This window comes from Peromyscus maniculatus, chromosome 2 (genome assembly GCF_049852395.1).
Source record: "Peromyscus maniculatus bairdii isolate BWxNUB_F1_BW_parent chromosome 2, HU_Pman_BW_mat_3.1, whole genome shotgun sequence".
Classification (NCBI taxonomy): domain Eukaryota; kingdom Metazoa; phylum Chordata; class Mammalia; order Rodentia; family Cricetidae; genus Peromyscus; species Peromyscus maniculatus.
The window spans coordinates 147,695,801-147,720,098 of NC_134853.1; the positions used below are offsets into that span (position 1 = coordinate 147,695,801).

The 24,298-nt window shown below is 54.9% G+C and overlaps 1 protein-coding gene across 4 annotated transcripts in view; it reads right to left on the minus strand.

Moving 5' to 3' along the window:
- Positions 1 to 371: 371 nt before the first annotated feature.
- Positions 372 to 24,298, minus strand: part of Nhsl3 (NHS like 3) — a 30,597-nt gene continuing 6,670 nt past the window's right edge. Inside the window, exons 1-7 of one of the 4 annotated variants that reach the window (XM_006995712.4) lie at positions 19,692 to 19,898; positions 6,725 to 6,895; positions 6,583 to 6,638; positions 6,213 to 6,333; positions 5,283 to 5,396; positions 2,635 to 5,199; positions 372 to 2,285 (exon numbers count right to left, since the gene is read on the minus strand). In XM_006995712.4, the coding sequence (XP_006995774.1) occupies positions 2,278 to 2,285; positions 2,635 to 5,199; positions 5,283 to 5,396; positions 6,213 to 6,333; positions 6,583 to 6,638; positions 6,725 to 6,895; positions 19,692 to 19,782 (3,126 nt within the window). In that variant the 5' untranslated portion in view covers positions 19,783 to 19,898 and the 3' untranslated portion in view covers positions 372 to 2,277. Of the gene's footprint in view, positions 2,286 to 2,634; positions 5,200 to 5,282; positions 5,397 to 6,212; positions 6,334 to 6,582; positions 6,639 to 6,724; positions 6,896 to 8,575; positions 8,753 to 13,955; positions 14,064 to 19,691; positions 19,899 to 24,298 lie in introns of those variants that run through there. The other 3 variants (XM_042271924.2, XM_015989125.3, XM_042271925.2) reach the window with 3 other exon arrangements.

A 24,298-nucleotide genomic window follows, 5' to 3' on the forward strand; every position in this document is an offset into this window, starting at 1 on the left:
TGTCTGGGTGGATTCATCTGCACCACACCGTGTTGGAGATGGCATAAGCGTACAGCAGTCACCTAACCTGGGACCCTGGCTTCAGCCCTATAATGCGATGGGGCAGACAGGGATCGATGACGGACACCCTGAGTGTCCCTCTGTCAGTACTAAGTGGGAGGTCCACTCCTGGGCCAGTGCTCACAGCAGGCAGGACACCACCTCTTCTGACTGCAAGCCCGGAGCACTGCCCTGTCCTAGCACAGCCAGGTCTTCTGTGCTTCATTGGCCTGCAACTAGGTTCACGCTGCTGTGAGGTATGTGTTCCTCAAGCCTCGTCACATATTACCCAGCATCCCCTGTTGTCGTGTCTGGAAAAGAGTAGTCACAGCCAAGTTTCAGTCATTTAATTAATACCTTTTAATGAAACACAGCTTTGTCATGTGTCTCACTCAAGCTCCAGAGGGAATGGGGAGGACTGTTTACATGGACATATCAAAGACTCAAAAGTTAAGGAAATATATATATATATTTCTCTCTTCTAACATTTTTATGCAAATTAAAAATCAGAGGCTTTTGGTCTCTCCACAAGGTCAAGCTTATTGACCCCAGAGGACAAAGAGAGGTTGCCCCTCTTAGGACTCTCCTTTCTTCTTTGTACTCTGACGGACCCAGTGCAGAAACAAGCAGAGATCCCAAGTCAGGACAAGAGCTCCAGTAACACTGGAGGGGGAGACCGCTGCTTCCCGGCCCCCAGCAGCTCCCAGGTTCCCAGGGCCTGGATCCTGGGGCAGAACAGTGCTTACTGATGGGTTGTCCTCCCTCCACACCCCATGGGACAGTGCCATCCCCCAGCAGCAGCCTCCATCACACACTGAGCAAGGGAAAGACCGTGACAAGCATCCTAGCAGCAGGGCTGAGGGCCTGGACTCTCCTCCAGTCCCCAGTGCGCGACAGGAAGTCAGCAGCGAGGGGCAGTGGGTCACTCTCTTGGTGGAGATGCTAAAGGCAAGACCTTGCCAGGCCCAAGCCCCCACTCAAAAAGACTCAAGAGGTGGCCCGAAAGGAGGCACAGCCACTGGAGCTGATAGGGACAGGCTGAATAAGTCATTAAATTCCAGGAAGAGAGATTAGTAGCAGAGGCTGCTATCTGGGGACAGCCACTAGTCTGCCCACTTGGGATCACTGTGTGTCCCCTCTTGGACTAGGGAAGAATCTGGCCCAAGGTACCCCTTTGGCTTCCCATCCTTGCCACTCAGCCTCTGCTCCCTCCTCCTGGCTGAAAGGCAGCTGCAGAAAGGACATGCACCAAAGAGTAGAGACAGGTCAGAGAAAGAATGAGGGCCAGGCCTGGGCCACTGGCCAAGGAAGTCCCTGCCAGGCTCTCCTGCCAAGATGAAATGGACACATCCCATGAGCTCCTGGCTCTGAAGCTGTGCCCATCCACCCAAACCCAATCAAGTGTCACAGGACAGGTGCCCAGCATGCCAAGATCCCAGATGGCTTCCTACTCTGGTCTGGTTTTTGGTTTCTTAGTGCACAGTGCCCACAGACCTCTGGTTCTTCCTCCCCTCGTCCGTGAGTCCCCTTTGAGGAGGAGGAGCACCTGTCAGAACTGGGAGGCAGGAGAGTGGTTGGTGGTAGTTGAGGCGCAGAAAGGCTAGCCCCTCTGTGCCTTTTGTGCTTTGGAATTCCACAGCCCCACTCCTGCCGCCAGCCTGGGAAGCCCGTGGGGATGACTTGCCCATCGCCAAGAACTTAGGAAAGGAGTGGGCTGGACTGGCAGAATGGACAGACTGGTCCCAGCTGGGGGCTGGCCGCCAAGAGACTGATGCTGCCACCGTGTAAACAGGCTCTTGGGATGTGGTGTCATGAGCCCTAGAAGATGGACATGCAGCCACTTTGCAAAGTGCTTTGATTCTGGACTACAACACACATGATTCCCAACATGAAACAAAATAAACACATGTTCTGCTCCCACCTCTGTGGCCTTGGAATGGGGGTGGAGGCACAGCCACCCACTCCCACCAGCTACCTTCTTCAAGATGAGGCTAAGGCCAAGGCTGAAGGGCTTCTGGAGGGGATCCTTTCAGGAAAAGGCATGAGGGGAGGGGACTTGGAGGATGGGCAACATCCGGCTTGCATAAACATGGAAGGCTGTGGAGATTAAGGCTGCAGGCATCCTTTCTCAGGCTGTGTGCCATGTCCTCTCTTCCTTGGAGCTGCTCGGGTCCCTGAGAGATTGTATTCCTGGGATGGGTCAGCAGTGCCCGTTGATGATGGTCAGACCAGTCTCTTCTATGGATCTGTGAGGAGGGGGACATTGAGCAAGCCTCTCAGCTGGGTTCTGACAATAAACCTAAGACGTGCTCACCCAGCCTTTCTGTATGCCCTCACTTCACTGAACTGGGCGAGACACCTTCAACAGACTGTAACATGGCTATCTCCGCCCCATTTTACAACGTAACGGAGATGGGAAACGATGGGACAAAACTGGACTCCACTCACATCAGCTGCCATGTCTGTGTCCCGTCTATCCCTCCTCCCTCCGATTCCTATCACTAGTTTGAAGATGAAGTCCACCTATCCCACATATCTCAAAACCAGATCCGAGAACATTCCCCGATAGACCCCCAGAGAACTGCCCTACAGTACCTGAACCAGGGGGGCCCATCTTCTCTGTACCAGCCAGCTGCACACCTCCATTCTCTGCCAGCTCCCCGTTAGTCCTGTCCTCAGCGTGAGGGAGCCCGTTGGTGGATGGAGCGGTAAGAGATTCAGCCCTAGGGAAACTGGGGGAGGGAGGGGGGACTCCGACAGAAGGCTTGCGGGCCACGGGTGGGGGGGCCTTGGAAGGCTTCTTCTGGGCCTGGGATGGCCGCTGCTCTGAAATGCTCCGAAGTTCAGCCACCAGATTCCGCTGGAGGTCAGCCTGGGCCTCAGGGGACACCGGCCGCTCGAGCTGTAGTTTTTTGGTACCCTTGGAAAAGATGAAGCTGGCCTTGGAGGCAGGAGATTGTGGAGACCGTGGCTCTGCCTCTGGTGGGCCAATGGGCAGAGCACTTCCAGGGTTCTCAGTGGCAGCCAAGCTGGAGGCCTTGAGTCGGACGGCAGCGTGGAGCCCAGAGGAGGGGGCAGGCACTGGGCTGGCCCGCCCTGACAGGGCTCTTCGTAGTGGTTTCTGGGGGGCCGATGGCCCTGGAGATGAATTTGGAACCCCTGTGGAAGCACCCACAGACCGAAGCCGTACCATCTGCAGGAGTGAGGGTGTGACCAGAGGTGCGCCAGCATCCTCCCTGGGAGCCCCACTGTTCTTGCCCACAGAGTCTTTCTGAGGGAGTTTGGCCAGAGGCTCTGAAACAGAGCTAGCTGGAGGTGGAGCTGGCGGAGCTGGCGGAGCTGGCGGCGGCGGAGGGGTTTGGGTATGCTGGGGTGAGGTTTGGGATGAGCTAGCAGCTGAAGGGGTGGCAGCCAGGGAGCTGCAGGGATCCAGAGGGCCAGGCTCCAGGCCTGCAGAGCAGAAGACCTCCTCAGGTGGGGGAAAGTCAGCCATGGACAGGTCCTGTTCCTCGGGTGGAGGTGGTGGTGGTGGTGGCCAGCTGGAATCTGGGGGGGACTCTTCAGCAGTCTCTGGAGCAGGTGGGACCTCTTCAACCACTTCGGGCTTCTTACTAGGTGGTGGGGGTGGGTGGTAAGATGGGGGTGGGGACGGTGGGGGTGACTGGTCTTTGGAGGCAATGGGAGACTCCTGGGGTGGAGTCAGGGTTGTCTGAGGCATGGAAGGAGACGCAGGACTAGTGTCTATTGTAGAAACTGGCCCAGGAGCCAGAGCAGGGGCAGCCTGAGCAGGGGCAGCCAGAGCAGGGGAAGCCTGGCTAGAGCTCTTGGTCTTGGAAGGTGGTGGAGAGAAAGGAGCAGGCACCTTAGGATGAGGAGGTATGACAAACCTGTCACCCAAGGGGGTGGACATCTGTGGACCAGAGCGATCAGAGGGAGTAGGGTCTGAGGAAGAGGAACACAGAGATGTGAGGGAAGAGGACACAGAGGCCCCAGGAGATCGAAGGGATGTCACTCGATCTGGTTTAGGGGGCTGAGCCCTGCCTGGAGAAGCAGGGGCACCTGCCAGACCCTTGTGAGGGAGAGTTGGGGTACCGCTCTGGCTTGAGTATCCACTGGAAGGTGAAAGTGTCCGTTCTGGGGAACGTGGGGGGCGCCTGGAGCCACCTGGAGAGGAGCCAGAGCCCCAGCCGCCCGCTGAGCTGGGGGGACAAGGCACGGCCCCCGCCCCTGCAGACCCACCCGTGGGGGGTGGCCGGGGCAGCTGTGGCTGCTGCTTCCGCTCAGGTTTGGGCGGCAGCCCTAAGGGCCCATCGGGTACTGCTGGGCCCCGCTGATGGAGGGAGTAGGTCCGGCGGGGAGGCGGGGGAGGCCGTTTCATCTTACGCAGGGACACGCTCCTGCCAGACAGCTGCCCACTGCTGCGGACGCTGGCTGTGTCTGAGACCTCAGCAGTGCTACCCCCACTGGGGGATCCCCTGCCGCTGCCCCCTGGAGGAGGGGGGACCACGTTACTGCTAGCTACAGAGCCCTCTGGCTGGCCCTCGGAGCCCCCCTTGGAGGAGAGAGTGGACCCATCAGACACAATGGTCTCGGAGGATTGAGAATGGCTCCAGGTGTCACTGGACGAGGAAGCATGGCGGCTGCGGGGCCGGGGACTTGAGGCTGAGGAGAAGCGGCCCAGTGAGCGCACAGAAGCCGGGCTAGCAGACAGCAGGCTGCAGCGACTCAGAGTGCGCAGGCTGCTGCGGCCCAGAGCCACCACATCCACGGTGGGGGGCAGCACAGCGTGTGGGATCAGCTTGGACAAGTAGGTGGCTTGGGGTGAGATAGACATGGCTGGACTCAGTGGCTCTGGAGGCCCTGCCCCTCCTGTCAGTCCAGGCACCGCGAGAGACATAGGCCGGGTCAACGGCGGCGGCCGGGCTCCCGTGGAGCGACCAACAAGGGTGTCATCATGGTAAACACGGTCAATGTGGCGCTGTAGTATAGCCTCTGTATCAGTGCCAGCCTCTGCTTCTGCCTCCAGAGCCTGCAGGGACACCCGGACCCCGGTCCCTAAGGCCAGGCCCGGGGGGCGACCATCCACTGTGGGGATGCGGACAGCATCCCGCGGACCAGGAGGCTGTGGGGTGCCTGGGGCCTCACGGCTGTTCCGCAGGCCTGAAACGGACAAGGAGATGGGAGTCAGCAGAGGGCTGGCCAGGCTCCGCGTCCACCACCACTGCCCACCGAACAACGCTCACCAAGTTCCTTCTGCACATGCTGGGGCAGCCCCAGCACGGTGCTCCTCCGCTCCCGCCGGCGCCGCCCTGACTTTCCAGATTTGGGAAATGAGTCATGGGGTCTGAAGGTGGAGCCTAAGGGCCAGTCCAGGGGGAGAAAATCATTAGAGCAGACTCTGAACACTCCACAAAGCACTGCTCTGTACTAATAAAGCATTAGGAACATTCTGGCAAGGCTAGGATTCTTTAAGACTTCTGGAAATCCCCTTACTAATTCAACAATGATCTTTCCGTTTGGCGAACAGTTCTTATTACTTAGTGAACATATTATGTCATCATATTAAATGCTTGATATTCACTCCAATAAGGTAAATGCTCTTAATACCCTGATTTTCTGGAGAAGGGGTGCTACCAGAGACTGAGCCCAGAGCCTTACACATGTCCTCTGAGGCAGTCCCTGCCAGTCCTTCGGCTTTTGTTTTGAGGTGGGGGTCTCATACAGTCCAGGCCAGCCTCTGACTCACTACATGGCTGAGATGACCTTGAATGTCTGACCCTCATACTTCTACTTCCCACGTGCTGGGATTACAGGTGTGCACTACCACTCTCTATTTTATATAATGCCAGGGATTGATCACGACTTCCCGCATACAAGGGCAAGCACAATACCAACTGAGCTATATCCCAAGCCAATCCGTTATCTTCCATAGAACTTCAGACTCTCAGAGAAGTGAAGGGTTTATCTTCCACAAATCCGGGTTTCCCAACCCTTAACTATCTTGTTTTGGGACAGTGTCCACCACGACCCTCCAAGGATAAAAGGTGCTGTCTCCTAAATTCGCTGAACCACTAAGCCTGGGTCCGGACGAGAAGGGAAGCCGAAGGTTCTAGGACAGACTATGCTCATCGCCTCTTTCCCCTGCCTAGGAACCCCAGCAAGTGACAACACACCTCTGCGCTGGATCATCTCGGAGCGGACGGAGAGGGCATCCTCCGCCGTGGAGCTCTCGGTCATGTAGGACTTTTGACTGCAGAAGGAAATCGTGTCTTCATCCGGCCCCGTCCGGGAGGACTGTTGGGATAAGATCAGCTTGGACAGGCTGCCTTAGGCCTCTCGCTGGAACGTTAACGCACAGATTTTCCCAGCATCACCCAGCGCTGAGCAGGTACCAGATGGAGCAAGCCTGGACTAGCTGTCGGTGGTCATTTAACTTATGCTCTTCAACGTACAGAAGAAACCAGTCCAGAGAGGCCCAAAGCCATGCATGCCAGAAGCTAAGCCAGAAGGGAAGAGCAGGGCAGAGCTGGGCACAGGGCTCACCTGGATGCTCTGGGTGTCTCCATGGTCCCAGCCACCCTTGCTCAGTTTCTGTCTTTCTAGAAGATACCAGAACGGTGTGTTGGCCTAGGCCCCTGACCCCCAGGAGCTGCGAGCAGCACGGGCCAGGGCAGGGGAGAGTTACCTTGGTGTTGTAGGGAGCGGAGGCCCTCCTGCGCCTGCGTGTGCAGCTCCTCCAGGTGAGGTGGTCTCCCGCTGGGGAAGAAGACATTGTCCTGGCACTCATCTACTACAGATCCTAGCCCCGGGCTGGGCCCGGCACTCTGACGTTTATCACTCTCAGCTTTGGCAGAGCCTGATGGGATGAGAAGAGGAAGTGAGGCCCAAAGACATACGGGTCCTGGAGATTCTGAAGTGTGGTAACACAGGCCATGTAGCACACATACATTCAATGTCTACCCCTATGACACACAGACCCCATGTACACACACTAACTATACACCCTAGGGTGCATTTATCGGAGTAATCACATCACATAATGAATGGGACCACACAAAGTCAACACACAGAACACACAGGCAAACTACATCCACACAACCTTCACAGGCTTCATCGATGTATACATACAGACACTATCCAAGTATAAGCGCATGAATGTACCTACACCAGCTTCCAGAGACCCACACGACACCATTCTGCATACACACAAACAGCGTCTAAGTATACACAAAACTGCATCCATGGGTCGCTCAGGGTTCCACACGGACACCCCCAATACACACAGAGCCCACAGCAAATACATTTGTCTCTGAGACCTGACGCTTCACTTTAAAGGAAAACAAACCACCTTCTTCAAACTGCCCCTTGGCCCAAGTCCAAGGAGAAGATGCCATGGAAAACCAGGGAGCTGTCAGTCATAATCAGGTTCCCAGAAAACCCTGAGGGAAGGATAGGCCAGGGACACCTACTTACCCATATGGCTGCCCTCTGGAAGGATGGGCAGGGGAGGGGAGAAGAGGGATCAGGCCCCTCAACTCCCACTGGGAACTCAGCCTCTCTTGGGGGAACAGGCCAGGTATGGCCTCTCCTGGAGGCCCTGGCCTGGCCCCAGGTACAGAGGAGCCAGGGCTCCATTACAAAGGCTCCTGTTACAGGCCCTGCCCACAGAGGGGCTAGTCATCTAATCCTGAGGACGGGGCTGCGTCAGCACTTTGCAGTCCCAGCCCCTCTTTAAATGAAACCCACAACATAAGCAAAAGCGCTCGGAGCCGGTCATGTGACCCTGGCAGTACCCTGAAGAGGGGCAGAAACAAAACAAGCCCTTTAACGGGCCCCACCCCAGGAATGCTCGGACACCTGCCATTCCCAGTCAGTGTTGGTCAGCACCAGAGGACCTGCCTGCCCCCGAAAGCCACAGGAATCCTACCAAGTCAGAGCTAAGAGGTGCCCCCAGGAGGTCTTGGGTGTCCCGCCCTCCCCCCAAATCCCATGGTTTTACAAGTGGAGAAAGAAACTCAAGTGGAGTGTGACTTACTCAAGTCTGCATTCCCAGAAGGGACCCTTCCCTCCAAAGGCACAGGACACTAGAGCTCCTCCAGACAGGACCAGGTCTGAAAGCCAGGCTCCCAGGCCCTCTTCCAAGTCTGGTTCCCAGGGCTCGCTTTCCTCGCTGCTCCCAAATACCCTCCCCACCCCAGATGACTTGGGGGGGGGCTGCCCTCTCTCTAAACTGGGATATTGAGCTATACCCAGCAAGGAGTGGGCACCCCAGCAGGAAGGCAGTCTGGCCCTAGGGGCGCAGACTCCAAGGTCAGAGACACCTGGTCCATCCTGCCGGATCCCAAGCAGCGCTCAGACAAAGGCAGTAACAAAGCCGCTGGACAAAGGCATGGCTGCACCTCAGGCTGTGGCCAGCCTGGTAACCGGCACCCTGAGCCCGCCATTCTCCCTAGCCTTGGTCCCCACTAAGCTCGGGGTCTGGCAAAGGGAGCTGTCACCCCTTCCCTACCCTACCCCCACAGCCATACCCACTCACCCTTCTTAAACACCTCAAGAAGGGCTGGGAGGTGCCGGCCCAGGAACACTACCATGACTGCAGCAGATGGTCCCCAGAGCACTTCCAATGCAGCCCAGCCCCAAGGGGACTGGGAGACGCAGGGATGCTAAGCCAGCTCCCAGCCAGCTGCACAACGCAGCTGAGCGCAGTTCCAGCAGCGGGGGGAGGGGCTGCTCCAGGTTCTCCTCCCACCTCCGCCACAGATCCCGCCCAACCACTAACCCCACCCCGCTACTCCCAAGTGGGACACAGGGAAACTGAGGCCCAGAGACCGGGTATGACTGAAGGCAGTTGAGAGAAAAACACAATTCTAGCTGGGGGTCACTGACTCTGCCCCCAAGTTCTCATCCAAACATGTGGGTGCCAGAACTAAGGGAAGGGTCCTTCCCAGCTGCCAGATGGTAGGGTGGAAGAGCCACCCACCAGACCAGACTCGGCATGGTGCTCATGCCCAAAACCCAGCCATCCTGGCTGATACGGTAATTTTCTGAGGAGAGATCAGCTCATGGAAAACCAGACAGGAGCCCAGAGCTGCCCGTGAGGATGGCAGGGGCAGAGCTGGCTTCAGAATATAACACATAATGTGAGGGCAGTGAGATGCCCAGAGGAGCAGAGTGATGGATGGCAACTCGGCTCGCACACTTTCTGAAGAACTTTCTTCCCACTTCGGCATGTGACTAGAAAGACTGAGGAACTGCAGAGCACACAGCTGTTCCTTCAGCCTAGGGTCTTCCCAGATGCCATCCAGAAAGTGCTCACCAGGCGCTGGAATAAAGAATTAGCTCAGAAGCAACCCGGAGGTGGAGTTCAGAAAAAAGAGCCAGAGGTGCAGGGGAGAGGAGAAGAGGGAAGGGCTAGGGAGGGGAGAGAGGAGAGGAGTTTGGAAGAATGTCAGGTTCGGGTGCAGATTCAAATCTACCACACGAGCCGTGATCTTTCATAAAAACAAAGTCAGTGTCTAGCATAGCTTGGTGGCACATGCCTGTAATCCCAGCACTCCGGAGGCTAAACCAGGAGGGTGGAAAATCCAAGGCTAGTCTGGGCTACATGGCAAGAACTTATCTCAAAAAAAAAAAAAAAAAAAAAAGAGGAGGGAGGGGTCTGGAAAGATGGTTCAGTGATTCCAAGTGCCTGCTACTCCTGAGGAGTTGGTTTCCAGAGCTCATATTGGGTAGCTCCTAACAGGCTGCCTGTAACTCCCTCCAGGACTGGACACCCTCTTCTCAACTCCTCAGGCACCAACACATGAAGGAAGAGCCGACACATATACATACATAAAAACCGAATGAAGAAGGGTGGTGGATGGCAGCGCACGCCTTTAATCCCAGCTCTCGGGAAGGAGAGGCAGGCTCATCTCTGTGAGTTCAAGGCCAGCCTGGTCTACAGAGAGAGTTCCAGGACAGGTTCCAAAGCTACAGAGAAACCCTGTCTTGAAAAAAACAAAAAAACAAAACAAAAAAAAAGGTCACAAGTTCTAGACTGCCTGGTCTACAAAATGAAACCCTGTCTCAAAAAAGCAAAAAACAAAAGGTGCTGAAGAGGTGGCCGAGCGCCTTAAGAGCACCGGCTGCTGCAGCAAAGGCTTCATTCCCGGCACCCACAGGGTGGCTCAGAACCATCTGGAACTCCAGTTCCAAGGGATCTGACTGTCTCCTGGCCTCTCAACACCAGACACACATATGCACATACACACACACACACACACACACACACACACAAGCAAAACATTCAGTTACATAAAAAATGAAAAGAGGGTTTAAACGAATGTAAAGAAAGCAAAAGAACGGGCACAAGAGCAGAACCCTGAGCCATGGGGCGCTGGCCAGGACAGACACTGCCTAAAGCAGAAGCCCTGAGGTAGAGCACAGCTGGAATAAATACAGTGAGCTGGGGGAGGCCTGGCGGAAGCCATCAGAAGGGCAGGAGCCAGGTCAGGTGACTCTAGCCCTTACCCTGGGACATCAATGAAGGCTTCAGCTGGGCAGTGACAGTTACTATGAGAGCCTCCAGAAAGTCCACAGTAGCTGAGGCTAAAGGGTCTGTGAACTGTGCTGTGCTGCAACCCAAGCGTGAATCGACCTGTCCCTCACTGCGCCCCTCCCTCAGGAGCTAAGAGTTCAGTGGCTCTAAAGTTCCAGGACCACTCAGCACCTCCTCCTCCACTGAGCTCTGGCCTCTCAGAGACGACTCAAACACTGACCAGGACCTCACTCTAGAAGACAAACATTTAGCCAGACTACACGTCTTCAGTCCCACCACTTGAGAGGCAGAAGCTAGCCTGGTCTACAGAGTTCCAGGACAGCCTGGGCTACATACACAGAGAAACCTTGTCTCAAAAACCAAAAGAAAAAAGAAAAAAGAAAAAAGAAAAAGAAAAAGAAAAGAAAGAAAGAAAGAAAGAAAGAAAGAAAGAAAGAAAGAAAGAAAGAAAGAAAGAAAGAAAGAAAGAAAGAAAGAAAGAAAGAAAGAAAGAAAAAAGAGAGGGGGACACGACCATTATGGGGCATGGCATGAAGCAATGAACATCTACACAACAATCTCAAGAGGTGAGGGTTTTGTTTTAGTTTTGTTTCTCTGTGAAACAGCTCTGGCTGCCCCGGATCTCACTCTGTAGACCAGGCTGGCCTCGAACTCACAGAGATGTTCCTGCCTCTACCTCCTGAGTCCTGGGATTAAAGGTGTGCACCACCACCGCCCAACAAAGTAGGTGGTTTTTATTGTTCTGTTTTTGAACAAAGTAGACCTGGCTGACCTGATACATGTTAGCTTGGGTTGGCCTCAAACCTGTGGCAATCCTCCTGCATCAGCCTCTCAAGTACTAGACTGCAGGTATGTACCATCACACCTATTAGAAACAGGCACTTTTTTTTTTCTTTTGAGACAGGGTCTTTGTAGCTCAGTCTGGCCTCAAACTTGTTAGACAGCCAAGGATGACCTTGAACTAATTTTAATTATTACATTATTTGGAGTGCACACACCACTACACGCATTTGGAGGTCCAGTCAGGGTGGGTTCTATCCTTTCACCATGTGACCCCAGGAACTGAACACAGGATGCTGGGCTTGGCAACAAGCACTCTGCCCACTCACTGACACACGTCTCTGACTCCCCTGCCTCTGCCTCCTCCCAAGTGCTCCCTGCCTCCGCCTCCTCCCAAGTGCGGGGATTACAGACTTGCACCACATCCAATGCATGTGCTGCTGGAAAGAAAACCCAGAGACTCCTGCATGCTAAGCTAGGTACGCACTCTACCAACTGAGCCACACCTTTTGCCCAGAGTAGGCACTTTCATCCCATTTTACAGATGAGGAAATGAGAGAGTGAGGGTAAATGTTACACACACACACACACACAGCTGCCCACCCTGGCCTCCACTGAGTAAGCGGCAGGAGCTTTTTCACCGAGGACAACCTGAATCCAAGTCATGTTCTATTTACTGCGTCAGCTACAAACCTTATCTCCCTGCTTGGGGTGAGGGAGGGGATGAGGGAATGGGGGGGGACACGACACACTCCATCATCTCTATACACTGGAGGGGTTTCGTGTTCGTTTGTTTTTTGCTGTTGTTTTGGTTTTTCAAGACAGGGTTTCTCTGTGTAGCCCTGGCTGTCCTGGAACTCACTCTAGCCCAAGTTGGCTCCAAACTCACAGAGATCCGCCTGCCTCTGCCTCCCAGAGTGCTGGGGTTAAAGGCACTCGCTACCACCACCAAGCAAACTGGAGGTTTTTGAAGCATATGCTGTCCTTGCCCTCCGCCTGCCTCATAGGCATGACCCATCAGCCACTCCTATGATCCCACACAGACAGGAGAGTGATCTAGACATCTGGATAGTGACTACTGCCTACCAGGTATTGGTGGAAGGCAAAGCCTGTGGGTCATACAGTCCTGGAGGCAGGTACTCTCCTAGTAACTAACTAGTCAAGGACCCAGGAGGCTTGGGAGCTAGGAGACTTCCTGCACCTTTCACCATGCAGGGAGGGACAAAGGGGCTGGGCTCCTACTAAATTGGGGGTACAATGACTTTAGCCCAGAGGTCCTCGACCCACAGGTGGCATTCAAGGTCACAGCTGAAAAAAAAAAAAAAAGCCCAGCCAAAGCCAAGGTGCTAACACCTGGTAACACATCTGGTGGCCCCAACACCTCCCCCTACCCAGAGCCTGCTCTGAGGCACCCCAGGCAGAGATCTATGGAGCAGTGGCTGGCTTGGAGAGGGGCTCTGCAACCTGAGGGAGGAACGCCTCACAAAGAGCTGATAACCGAGGAGGGGAGGAGCTTTCCAAGGCCACACTTCAAGAGTCCCAGTTCGGGCTTGTCTCACAGGCCAGAGGTGCAGCCTGGGGCAGAGACCTTGAGGTAAAAGGCTCCAACACAGCTGCCACCACCCCTCCCCGCCTAAGGGAGGCCGCCTTCGGATCTAAGAAGACGTCCTGCTCCCTGCCACGTCCCATCAAGCGTGGCACACCAGGAAGCTCTCAGCAAGCTCTTGAACTCAGCCACGGCCCGTGGCCAGGCATGTGCCCTGAGAACGTCCCACTGTGGCCACCTCCACAGATGGATACATGCAGGACTACACCAGCAAGGCTTCAACAGGCTCCCCCAGCCCACACCTCCTCGCCTCCTGGCAGGACTGCAGACCCACACAGGGCCCGCCAAGTGGCTGCATGTCCAGGAAGGCAGGTGTGTGTACTTACTACCCGGGGCTTTCCTGAGCCTGGGGAGAGGGACAAGGGCCTGTCTCCCTCCACGGCCACACTCACTTGTGCGCATGTGCGCACGTTCTCTTGGCAACATCCTCTATAGGGTGAGGCCTCAACCTGCCCCATTCCAGAACAAGGGGCGGGGGTGGCGCACCCACGAGTGAACAGGCCTGACTCAGGGGAGAAGAATGAGGGAGGAGAGCACAGCTGGCCAGGTGGCCTCGCTCAGGAGCTGGCACCCTCCGGCCAACCGTCCGCTCTCCTCTCTTCTGCCCTTGGCCACCTCTCCCGCCAGGATTCAGGATGTTTAGGGCGCCTGGTCTCAACCCCTCTCTATATCCAGGTGGACAAGCTGGGAGGGGGAGGGAGGAAGGCTTCTTCCAGACACACCTCTAACGCAAGCAAAAGCGGCAAAACTAACTCGGGTGGAGGAGGTGATGTTCGCACTCTCCACCAGCTGGCACGGTGAAGTCTGGCTTTTCACAAAGGGCACAAGGAGACTCCAGGGGAAGAGACTTCACCTGCTGAAGGTCACCCAACCAGGAAGTTGCGGCTCTCACATTTAAATCGCACCAAATGCCATGGCAGTCCCAAGTCTGTTAATGGGTAAAGAATAGCCACAGCCTCAGCCCCTCCCTGGCCAAAAAAAGGTGTACCTCACCTCTGAAGATGAGAAATCTACTTCTCTTCTCCCAATGTCCGGCCGCACCTCAGCAGGGGCAGAGCTGACAAGCCAGGCCGGTTCTAATGTAAATATTGGGGGGCAGGAAGTGCCTGGAGCAGAAGGGGAGGATCCCGTCCCACAGGGTGCCCTAGGGGGACAGGCAGTGGTGAAGGGAGGAATTAGCTACAATAATATAACAAATGTCATAATGAGTTTCCAGGGCAGCATTTGCCCCAACAATGACATAATTACCCCTTTCGGCCAGGGAATTCTCAATTCCCAAGCGCGTTCTTTCGTCCCTCGAAGCATGATTATCCCCATTTTATGGATGCCACAGAAGCAGTCAGTGGGGGAAGGCCTAAGAGTCAGAAAAACTGGCTTCCGGGCTTTAGACAAATAAATCAGGTCTCTCCGCCTCTGTCTGCTCTTCGCCAAAGTAGGGCTGATGTCCACCTCATCTCAGAGTGCCTGGGGACACTAAACAAAGTCACCCACCAGCTGCTGCGGTAATGAGGCCTATAATCTCAGCACTTGAGACAGAGACAGGAGGACTACCATGTGTTTGAGACAGTCTATCTCAAAGAGGGGTCTGCAGAAAGGCTCAGCGGTTAAGAGCAGTGACTACTCTTCCAGAGAACTGGGGTTCAACTCCCCGCACCCACACAGATGCTCACACCCATCTGTAACTCCAGTTCCCATGATCTTCTGGGGGCCCAGCACACATCTAGTGAACAGACCTACAGGCACTCCATACCTACGGGCAGTCAAGACACCCCTACATATAACATGAGAAGATGAATAATTTGAGAGAAAGTGCTAGCTCCACTGGAGATATGGCTCAGTGGTAGAGTGTTTGCCCGGCATGCATGAGAAGCTCTGGGTCTGATATCCAACACTGCCCATAAAATTTTTTAAAAATTAGTTGATTGGACTGGAGATGTTAACTCCATTGGTAGAGTGCTTACAGGAAGCCCCGGGTTTGATTCCCAGGACTACATAAAACGGAGCACAGTGGCCTATGTCTGTAATAAAACGGGACCCAGTGGCCTATGTCTGTAATACCTGCACTCAGGATTTGAGGCCAGCCTGGGCTATCTATGTGAAACCCTGTCTGAAAAGGGAAAGCTCCGCAACCCAGCACAAACACACAGTATTGAATGAGAGCTGGCCTCGGCCCGTCAGGGTGTGGGCCGTCCAGAAAAGGCCTTTCCACTCACAACACTGCAGCAGCCAGTATTCCTGAAGACCGGGTGAGGAGATTCTAAGTCCTCTTTCTACTGAGGCACACCTCAAGGAGCAGTGACTTGCCCAAGGTCACATGGCCAGGAAAGACAGAGGAGAGTCACGTTGTGAACCAGCTCTGACCAGCTGCAAAAACAGGTTCTTCCCATGCAACCAGCTGCTCACTGCCCCTGCCCACTTCCTGCCCCTGCCCATTTCCTGCCCCTGCCCACTTCTGGAGCTCTCCTCCAATCTCAAGTGGAGTTAATGACCATTAAGATAAAGTCTGATAAAGCATACTTAACATCAGCTCCTATCTCTCCTCGGTGACCTCGCCCTATCTGGCAGTCCAGGCCTAAGAACAGGCAGACTCTAACCCTGGGTGTCAGAACTAGCCTGCACTCTGGCTGGCCCTTGAACTGCAGCTTAATCACTATTTGTAGGCCTCAGTTTCTCTAACTGTAGTGTGGAAGAGGTAATCTCTAAAAGACCCTTTTGCATATGTAACTCTGCCCCTACAAGGCGGGCAGTGGTCCCCCATTTAGGATCACACATGGAATATAAAGGTGAGCCAGGGGCTGGAGAGATGGCTCAGTAGTTAAAAGCTCTGATTGCTCTCCTAGAGGACCCAGGTTCAATTCCCAGCACCCCCATGGTGGCTCGAACTGTCTGAAACTCCAGCTCCAGGGGATCTGACACCCTCACAGGGACATACATGCAAGCAAAACACCAGTGCACATAAAATAAAAACAATAAATCATAAAAAAAAAAAGCTGGTTCAGCTTATCACAGACACCTCAGATAAATGAGGGCTGGTAACTCCCTTATCTGAAAGCCCAGTGCTTCCACAGGCAAGTTCAGATATCACATAGGTGGTCACAAGTCTCCCCCAAAAGAGGAAGGGGGACAGACGAGTGGCTTCTGCCTCCTCCCAGTCTGGGAACTTGGAAGACCCAAGGCTCTCCAGCTTGGAGAAGCAAGGAGAGGACACAGGAAGTCCAGAGAGTCTGACCCACCGGCACCTTCCCTTGGGCGCCTTCCCTTGGTGGGTAACCCCAGCAGGCCTGGTGTGCCTGACAGGACCGTGCACAGAAACTGGAAGAGAGGGAGGTAGGGCGGCGGCTCTCCTGCACTCCCAGTTTGCAGTACTCATCCCCAACCTGCCCAGGCCCAGGCCCGCTGCTGGCCTGGGAGGACACCTAAGAAGCAGGATGCAATGTCTTTTTAGCCCAGGGGAGGCTTTGCCTTACCCACCCAGGTCCTTTCCCACCCTGAAGGGCATTTGATCAAGTCACCTTCCTTAGACCTGGGCTTCCCTTTCTCTCTGTTCACTCTCTAAGCCCTAGGGGCCTCAATGCCTCACCCCTGCCCCTCTCCCACAGCGCTTCCTACGCTGGTGCTGGTGCGATCCATATCGTCCAAATCTCCCAGGCTCAGGTTTTCCATCTCAGGCCTGAGGACCACACAGTTATAATGTGAAACTCATCCACCCATGAACTGACAGACTCGGGTTTGAATCATGTCCTAGCTGTCTCCTCATTCTGTAGCACTGTGCAGGTGATTTCACTTGTCTGAGCTCTACCTTACCCATATGTAAAGTGGAGCGAAGGAGAGTTTCTCTCTTGTTAACTGTTTCGAGAGAAATGAGTCAATGAAGAGAGCTAACACTGGGCTTACTTTTCTCTACATTAACGTTTCGGATACCAACCCACAGCCAAACAGTCCTCCCTAGGCCTGACTCTCGACTTCCTCCTCCCCTCCACTCCCAAGCCCCCGCCCTGTCCCAGCCCTCCCTCATCACCTCTCCCCTGGATGACTGCAAGAGGTTCCATCTCACAACCCCACCCCCCCAACCTGCCCTACCTGCACCTGCCTTGGCCCTGGAGCCATCTTCCCAACACACCAGTTCTGTGGGCTCCTCCCTTTCTCCACCACCTTCACTGGCTCCTGATGACCTGGATTCTTCGGTCCTCTCTGGCCACTTCCTCAATCCCCTTTGCACAGACAGATAAAATGTGCAAGCACTCAAACTCCAGTCCTACACCTGGGCCCGTGAGACTGAGACAGATCTTGAATCTTCAGGGTATAGGGACTAAAACTTAGCTGGGTCTAGTGACCCACGCTTTTAATCCCAGCACTTGGGAGGCAGAAGCGGATGGATCTCTGTGTGTTGAGGCCAGCTTGGTCTACAGAGTGAGTTCCAGGACTATATAGTGAGACCTTATCTCAAAAAAACAAAAAACAACAAAAGGCACTGAAACTTAACAACGGAACCTCTTCGCCCAGGCACAAAGAAGTAGCCTCAACAACTTCCCCCTAACCTCCATGCCCAGGCCCAATCCTACGCCAGGCCATACTTCACAGGTGCAAAAGAGGCCCAGCTGTGCTCTCTGGACTCATCAACAATCCAGAGCTAATCTCAAGCCTTAGTTACTCTAAGACTGAGTTCAGAACGTTGCCTTGCTTTCTACGGCTGACCCACAACAGCACAACAGACGTGATGTACAGCCTGGGATGGTTCCCGGCCCTGGCACTGGTGTTGCCTTGACAATGCTTCTGGCTTCTTAGCAACACCTTGGAGCCCTATTAGCCGTGGAGCTGCAGCAGGTCAGTAGAGCACAAGAGAGAAGCAGGGTGTCTACGCCAGGCCGAGTGGCTCTCGTGCCTATAATCCCAGAATTTGGAGGTTGTGGTGAGAGGATGAGGCCGGCCTCAGCAAGGTGAGACCCTATCTCACAGAGACAAACAAAAGGCCGTGAACGACCAGCTCTAACACTGCCTTCTTAGGCTTTCCTTCAGTCACAAGCTTGTACCAACACTTGATTCCCAGGAAACAAGCACATCAGATCAACCATCAGAAAGCAAATGATGAGCCCTGCCCAAGTCCAGCCATGCTGGCTCAGTGTGGCTTCTAGAGCGAGGGAGGGAGAGCCACAGCCAGGACTTCACAGTTGGCAGAGCAGGGAAACTACTGGAATTCCTCCTCATCAACACCCACCTTCTGGGAAATTGTCCGAGTCCACCTGAACAATATTAACCCTTTCCTACTGTTTGATTATCATTACAATAACTCAAAACCATCAAATGCAAATGACCTTGAACAAGGAAGGCCCTTTTCTCTAGACCCCAATCTCTTCATCCTGGAAATGGCCAGCCAGAACTCTAAGGGTCCCAGGCCACCAAGGCTGAGGTCCCCTCCTTTCAGACAGGCCCAGTGTAGCAGTCAAGGAGGCCCAGGAAACCAAAAGAATCTGACCAAGGTCACCAGAGCCTCTGGCAGTCACAGTGAAAACAGACCCCCCTCTTCTCCCCATCTAGGCTTCCCATCACCCTCACTGGAGAGCTGATGGAAGAATGAGATCATCAGACTCCATGCTGTCCTCTAGGAATGTGGGCCATCCTGGGAACCGAGGTGTATTTTCCCACTACAAGGGGCCCCCATCCCACTTTACCCCAGACCAGCATGTACCATACTTAGAACACCTGCCTCTGCTGAAGATCTCCTTTTTTGAGGGGGTATAATTTTAAATCCATCACCTTGCCCCTCCCCAGTCTCTGCATTTACAAGGTGAGAAAACCCGGGCACCCCCTCCAGAACCCCTGGGACTCCCTGGGATTCCCAGAACTGTCGCTCTGTCAAGGGAAGACCAGGAATGCCACCTCTCAGCCTCGGGATTGGAGGCCTTCCTCATTCCCTAGCCCCCACCCTCGGAGACTGGAATGTGACCCGCGGAGGGATCCCGCAGCACGCCGGGAAGGGCTGCAACAGCGTTCCAGCCCGGTGGCTGCATTGAAAGGGGGGGAAGATGGGGCGGCGACCTCGGTAACTGCGGGGGGCTGGAGAAGAGGATGCAGTGGCGCGGTGGGGGTGGGTTCAGAGAACCAGTTGGACTCCCGATCGCGCCAGATGGAGGAGGTCCCTAGCCTTCAGCCCTAGTTTCCTGCTTCTCCCTCCCAGCCTCGTCTCCCCTCCCTCCTGCAAACTTTCAGACTGTTGGGGGTAAAGGTTTGAAGAACAAGTGTGTGTTGTGTGTGTACGTCCATGTGTGTTGTACACAGCGTCTGAGGATCTGCCTGTGCACCTGTGTATACAGCTGGGTGCTTAAGACACTGGACAACTGTACCTACATGACTCATGTGTATGTGCCTGTGTGTCAACCTGAGCGTGGGTGTAGCTCGTGTGGCCATGCAAACCGTGTGCACAGGTATATGTACCTGTGCCTCAGGATCTGTGCCCGAGTGCCAGTGTGTGGGTGTGACTGTGTATGCGGTTTTGGTCACTGCAACGACACACATGAGAATGGGTGTTGTGTGCAAAATGTAAAAATGTAAGCGTGCCCGCCCGTGGGCATGAGTGGGTACGCGTGTGTCCGTGCGCATGTGAGGGGTGGGATCTGAGCGGATTCCCGGCCCCCCACTCTCACGCCCACCAGGCCCGGGAGGGGACTGCACGGCGGCGGCGGCGGCTACTGCAGGGACCCTCCTCCCCGCCTGCCCCGCCCCCACCCCTACCTGCGGGCCGCTTCGCCGATCGCCCGAAGCGCCAGAAGCTGCGGGTCCGGGGGCCGCTGGGGGCCTTCCTCTTGTGGTGTGAGTTGCCCATGGCGAGTGCGGGAGCTGGCGTAGGCACCCAAGCGCGGCCCAGCCAGCCCGGCCGCCGGGCCCGCAGCCCCGGGAGGGAGGCAGCGAGACGCGCGGGCGGCCACCGCAGGCGCCCCCAGCCCCAGCCCGGCCACGCCCCCTAGTGCTGCGGCCAATGGTCACGCCGAGGGCGGGGCCAGAGGGGAGGCGGGGCCTGGCGCGCAGCCCTTCCGCTCCACCCCTCCAAAGGACCAGGGAGACCTGCTGAGCCGCCCCGCCCTGAGCGCTCGGGAAAGGGCTGTGACTGTCCAGGTTGGGTAGGCGGGTCGCGGGATCTCCCAGCCCGGCGCGGCCTGCCTCTTGGGGAGGACTGCAGTAGAACTGGAAGAACTAGGGGCTGGCCTCCAGACAAACGGGGGCTGGACCCCTACTACTGCTGGGCCCACCACCGGCCACCACCCCGTGAGTGTCACGTGTTTGTGTTACTGCACATGTATCGAACTAACTGTATCTCTGTACTTGGGGTGCTGAAAATAATAGCATCTTTTTACTTCCTGCTCAATGTGTGCGAAGCACTGTGCTACCTGCTTTCATGCGGTGTTTCGCTTCATCTCAAAATAATTCCACAAGGTAGGTACTTTTGTCGTATCCATTTTACCGACGGGGAAACTAGGGTTCCTTGAAGTCAGCTGACTGACCCATATTCCAAGAGCATTCATTAAGCTATAGAGCTAGGCGCCACATCCAAACTCACCCATACCTACAGCTTTCCATGCCTTTCTGTTTATCCGTCTTTGACCTTGAAGGATGAGTATCTGGACAGCTATGTGTAACTGCAGGCATTAATTAATATAGCTATGTATTTGTGTAAGTGGAGCTATATCCTCTGCCCTAAACGTTAGGGTTGTCTCTGACTGTTATAATCATGTATGGTGCACGTGTGTCCCTGTAACCGAGTCTGTTTTCATGTCTGAATGTGTACTTTCGTATGTTTGCTTAGCGTTGTGATTGTATCGCTCAGGGTAGCTGACTCTCACTGATTTGTTTGTATCTGAGTTTGTAACCATCTGTGTGTGTATGTGCATAATGTTTGTCAATAAGACTATGCTTTGTGTATAAGTATGACTGCAATTTTATCTGATGTCTGTGTGTGCATGTAGGTATAAACATCTGAAGCCACCCATGTATTTATCACACTGCAGGGCTGTGTACCCTCAGTTTTGAAAAACCCACACTAAGCCTTACCACTTCTCAAAGTCTTCTAGGCTACGGAAGGGTCTTCCTCACCTCTGTCCTCACAGCTGCCCTTGAACAATGCACCACATACTCTACACCACACTGCCCTACGGCAACTCTCCGTCACCATCACTTTATCTCACCTCCCAAACTGGGCTAGGAGTTCAGAGCCCTTGGTTCTAGGTTCTGTGTAGTACGGCTTCTCTTTCTGCCAGCTGAGCAAGCCTTTCTACCATACCACACTGCTGGAATGCCCAGGGATTCCAGGACACTCGGCCCCCTTCTTGCAAAATGGAAGGGTCAAAGCTGATCCCAGCCTTCCCTGGGGCCCTCCTCTTACTAAGACCCTGAGGTGAACAGCAGTGCCGTCCCTGAAGAGCTGGCATTTTACTCATCCAGAGAAAATGACATGCTCTGTGTACCAAGCGGTATCCACCAATCTCACCACTCTGCAGAGAGAACAGAATCCTGTACCAAAGCTAGGAGAGGACTAGGGGGCTGGCAGGTCAAAGCACCAGCTCACATGCTTTACCAACTGAGTTACTGTTTCCAAGCCTCACATGGGAGGACATGACTCCCATTAGTTGTCTCTGACCTCCATATACATGCTATGGCATGCACACACAAGAAATAAATACATAAATAAATGAACATGTTAAAAAAAATTAGGGGAGAAAGATGGGAGAGGCCTTACAGATCTACCGCCTCAACTCCATTCACAGATGAGGACACTAAGTACATAACGGGGCCAGGTGATGTGTGGGAGCAGAGGACACTAACAAAGTAAGCGCACATCCGTCCTTTGGCACGAATTGAGTGTGGACAGGTAAGCAAGGAGCCCAGGAGGATATGTGGAATGGAGGGTGCCGGAGCCACCAGAGGCACTGCAGACACTGCCCCCGCCTATCATAGGAGCCTCTCTCCGCTGTCTTCCTTCCCAGAGCTCTAATTACACAAAAGGACTTCCCCTCTCTAGTGTACACTCCAGACTTCACATCTGCTGACTCCTCTCTTTGCCTGGAAGTCTCCATCTTCAAAGCCTTGCTTGACCCTCTGCTCCTCCATGTACCCTTCTCTCTGGCCCAACTTTCTGGATTTCCCAGGTGCTACTGCCCTGTGATACACTGACCACACCTGGGGGCTCCCCAGCACCCTACCCCAGCACTTACTTTAAGACATCAAATTATGTAGGTATCTATTTTACCGACCACAGAAATATCCACAAGGGTAGGAACTGTGTGTGTCACCCTTGGCAACCCAAGCTCTGCACATAGTAGGTGTGCCCTACGTGATGCTGAGTCCATTGAAGATGGAGATGGCAAGGCCTGCTTACTATGTATAGAAGCAACAGTGAAACTCTCGTGTCTGTCTGGTGGTGGTACTGATGGGGTAGCGGTAATGGCACATCAGTGCTTTTTGTTTCAAAGACAGTACCTGCTGCGGGGTCCAGGGGAAGAGGATTTGGCACCCCTGGCTGCCAAATAGGGGAGAGGCAGGGTGAGATGGGGTTAGGAGGGACCAGTATGGCAAGCATGTGGACCAGGACCCCAGGAACTGTATGGTTAACCTTGGGTACCTTGTGACACCACCCCCACTTGCAGAATGGTGGGGAAGGCTTCACCTGGCTAGAGACTTGCAGGAGAGACCATGCCAAGCAGACAGGAGGCCTGACACGGTTATCTCCTCCCACCCCAGGAACCCGGTAGATATCATACACTCTGCCACGAGACTCAGGTTCAAGGCCGGTGCAGTTGTGCAGCCAGCTGTGAGTGGAGCACCAGTCCTTTGCAGAACCAGCCCTGAGAACGTGAGTGGCGCACAAGGACAGAGAGGCTGACACTGGGCAAGGTGGAAGATTTCATCCCTCCTGCCCAAGGCAGCTGCCTTCGCCTCCTTCCTCCTGCATCCAGCCCAGCAGCTGGAGGTGGCCCTGGGGGCTGTGGACCCACGCTCCCACCCCATCACGCTCAGGCCAAACACTATACAATGCCTCCTCTCATTCCGGTTCTCCGGCATGTGACAGGCCAGGAGCAGCTGAGAGGACTCGGAGGGTTCAGGAGAGGGAGAGGGGATTTCCAGGAGTGTGGGAGGGAGGGTGCCCTGCTCTGCTCCCCGCAGACATCATCCGGGGTGGATTTTCCTGGCCACAGAGTCAGGCTACCCCCCAGTTCAGCAGACCCTGTGGACAATGTGCTTCCAGGACTTGGGGGGACGGGTGGCAGGTGGGGAGAGCCCAGAGACTGCAGGTTCTTCCCAGGCCTGAGGGAGGTTCAAGCAGATGGCTGGATGCATGAGGCAAGAGAAGTGGAACAAGGCCTGAAGGTGTCTGAGGGAGAGGGAAGGGGAGGTTCCCCGAGCTCCTCCTGGCTTCCTTCCTGCTCTTCCCACCCTGGTAGAGGCACCTCTCTGGGAAGGGCTTTTCTCTTTGAAGTCTGAACAAAGGAGTGGGGGAAGCCAAAGTCAGCCTGCCACCACCCACCCCACCCCTGCCACGGCTGGGGGGGGGCTCCAGTCCCACACTAAGACCCAGCCAGTTCAGGTCAGCCTCCCCAAGGAGGCAGGTCCTGGAGCAAGGCCCCCCCTTCCTCTGGGCCTATCTGTTAAGTACCATGGAGGTTCCTTAGGATATCCTTTTGACCATCTAGGGTCATCTGTGACCCAAAGTCACTTGGTGCCAGGCCCTGTGCTGGCCAGGACCAAGCCATTCAACCCAGCTCCTGTCCTTAGGGTACCTGGACAGGTATGGTGACCCAGGTTCCCCCACAGAACTCCAGAGAGCCAGCCAGTGACCACCTGGCCCCAGTGCCACAAATCCCTTCACCCCAGCTTCCTCCCACCCCTCAGTTCTACTACACAGGTCACCTCAGGGGAGCTGTCCCTGATCTCCCCAAAGGATCTCTTCCGTGCCTTGTCTTTATTGTTTTGGTGTAGTTTTAGGCTGGCTTGTAGTGTAGCTGAGGATGACTTTAAATTCCTGATCCTCCTGCCTCTACCAACCGAGCGCTGGGATTGCCGTAGTCCTGAGCCCCCACACCTAGCTCTGGCCCCTCATTATTTGTTCAAGGACTCATCCTTCCCAGCTAGCGCTCACAGATTCGGAGGTTCAAGAGAGCTGAGTCCATGCCCAGTTCAGTGTCTGGCACACAGTAGGTACTGAGCATCTGCAAAATTAGCTGCCTCCCTTTGTGTCCAGACCCAAGGCAGGGAACACCCATCCCGGCACACTGCACACGGACTAGAAGACGGCAGAACAGCCACCCATCCCACTGTAGCGGAGGGAACCCTGCCTCCACAACCATGGC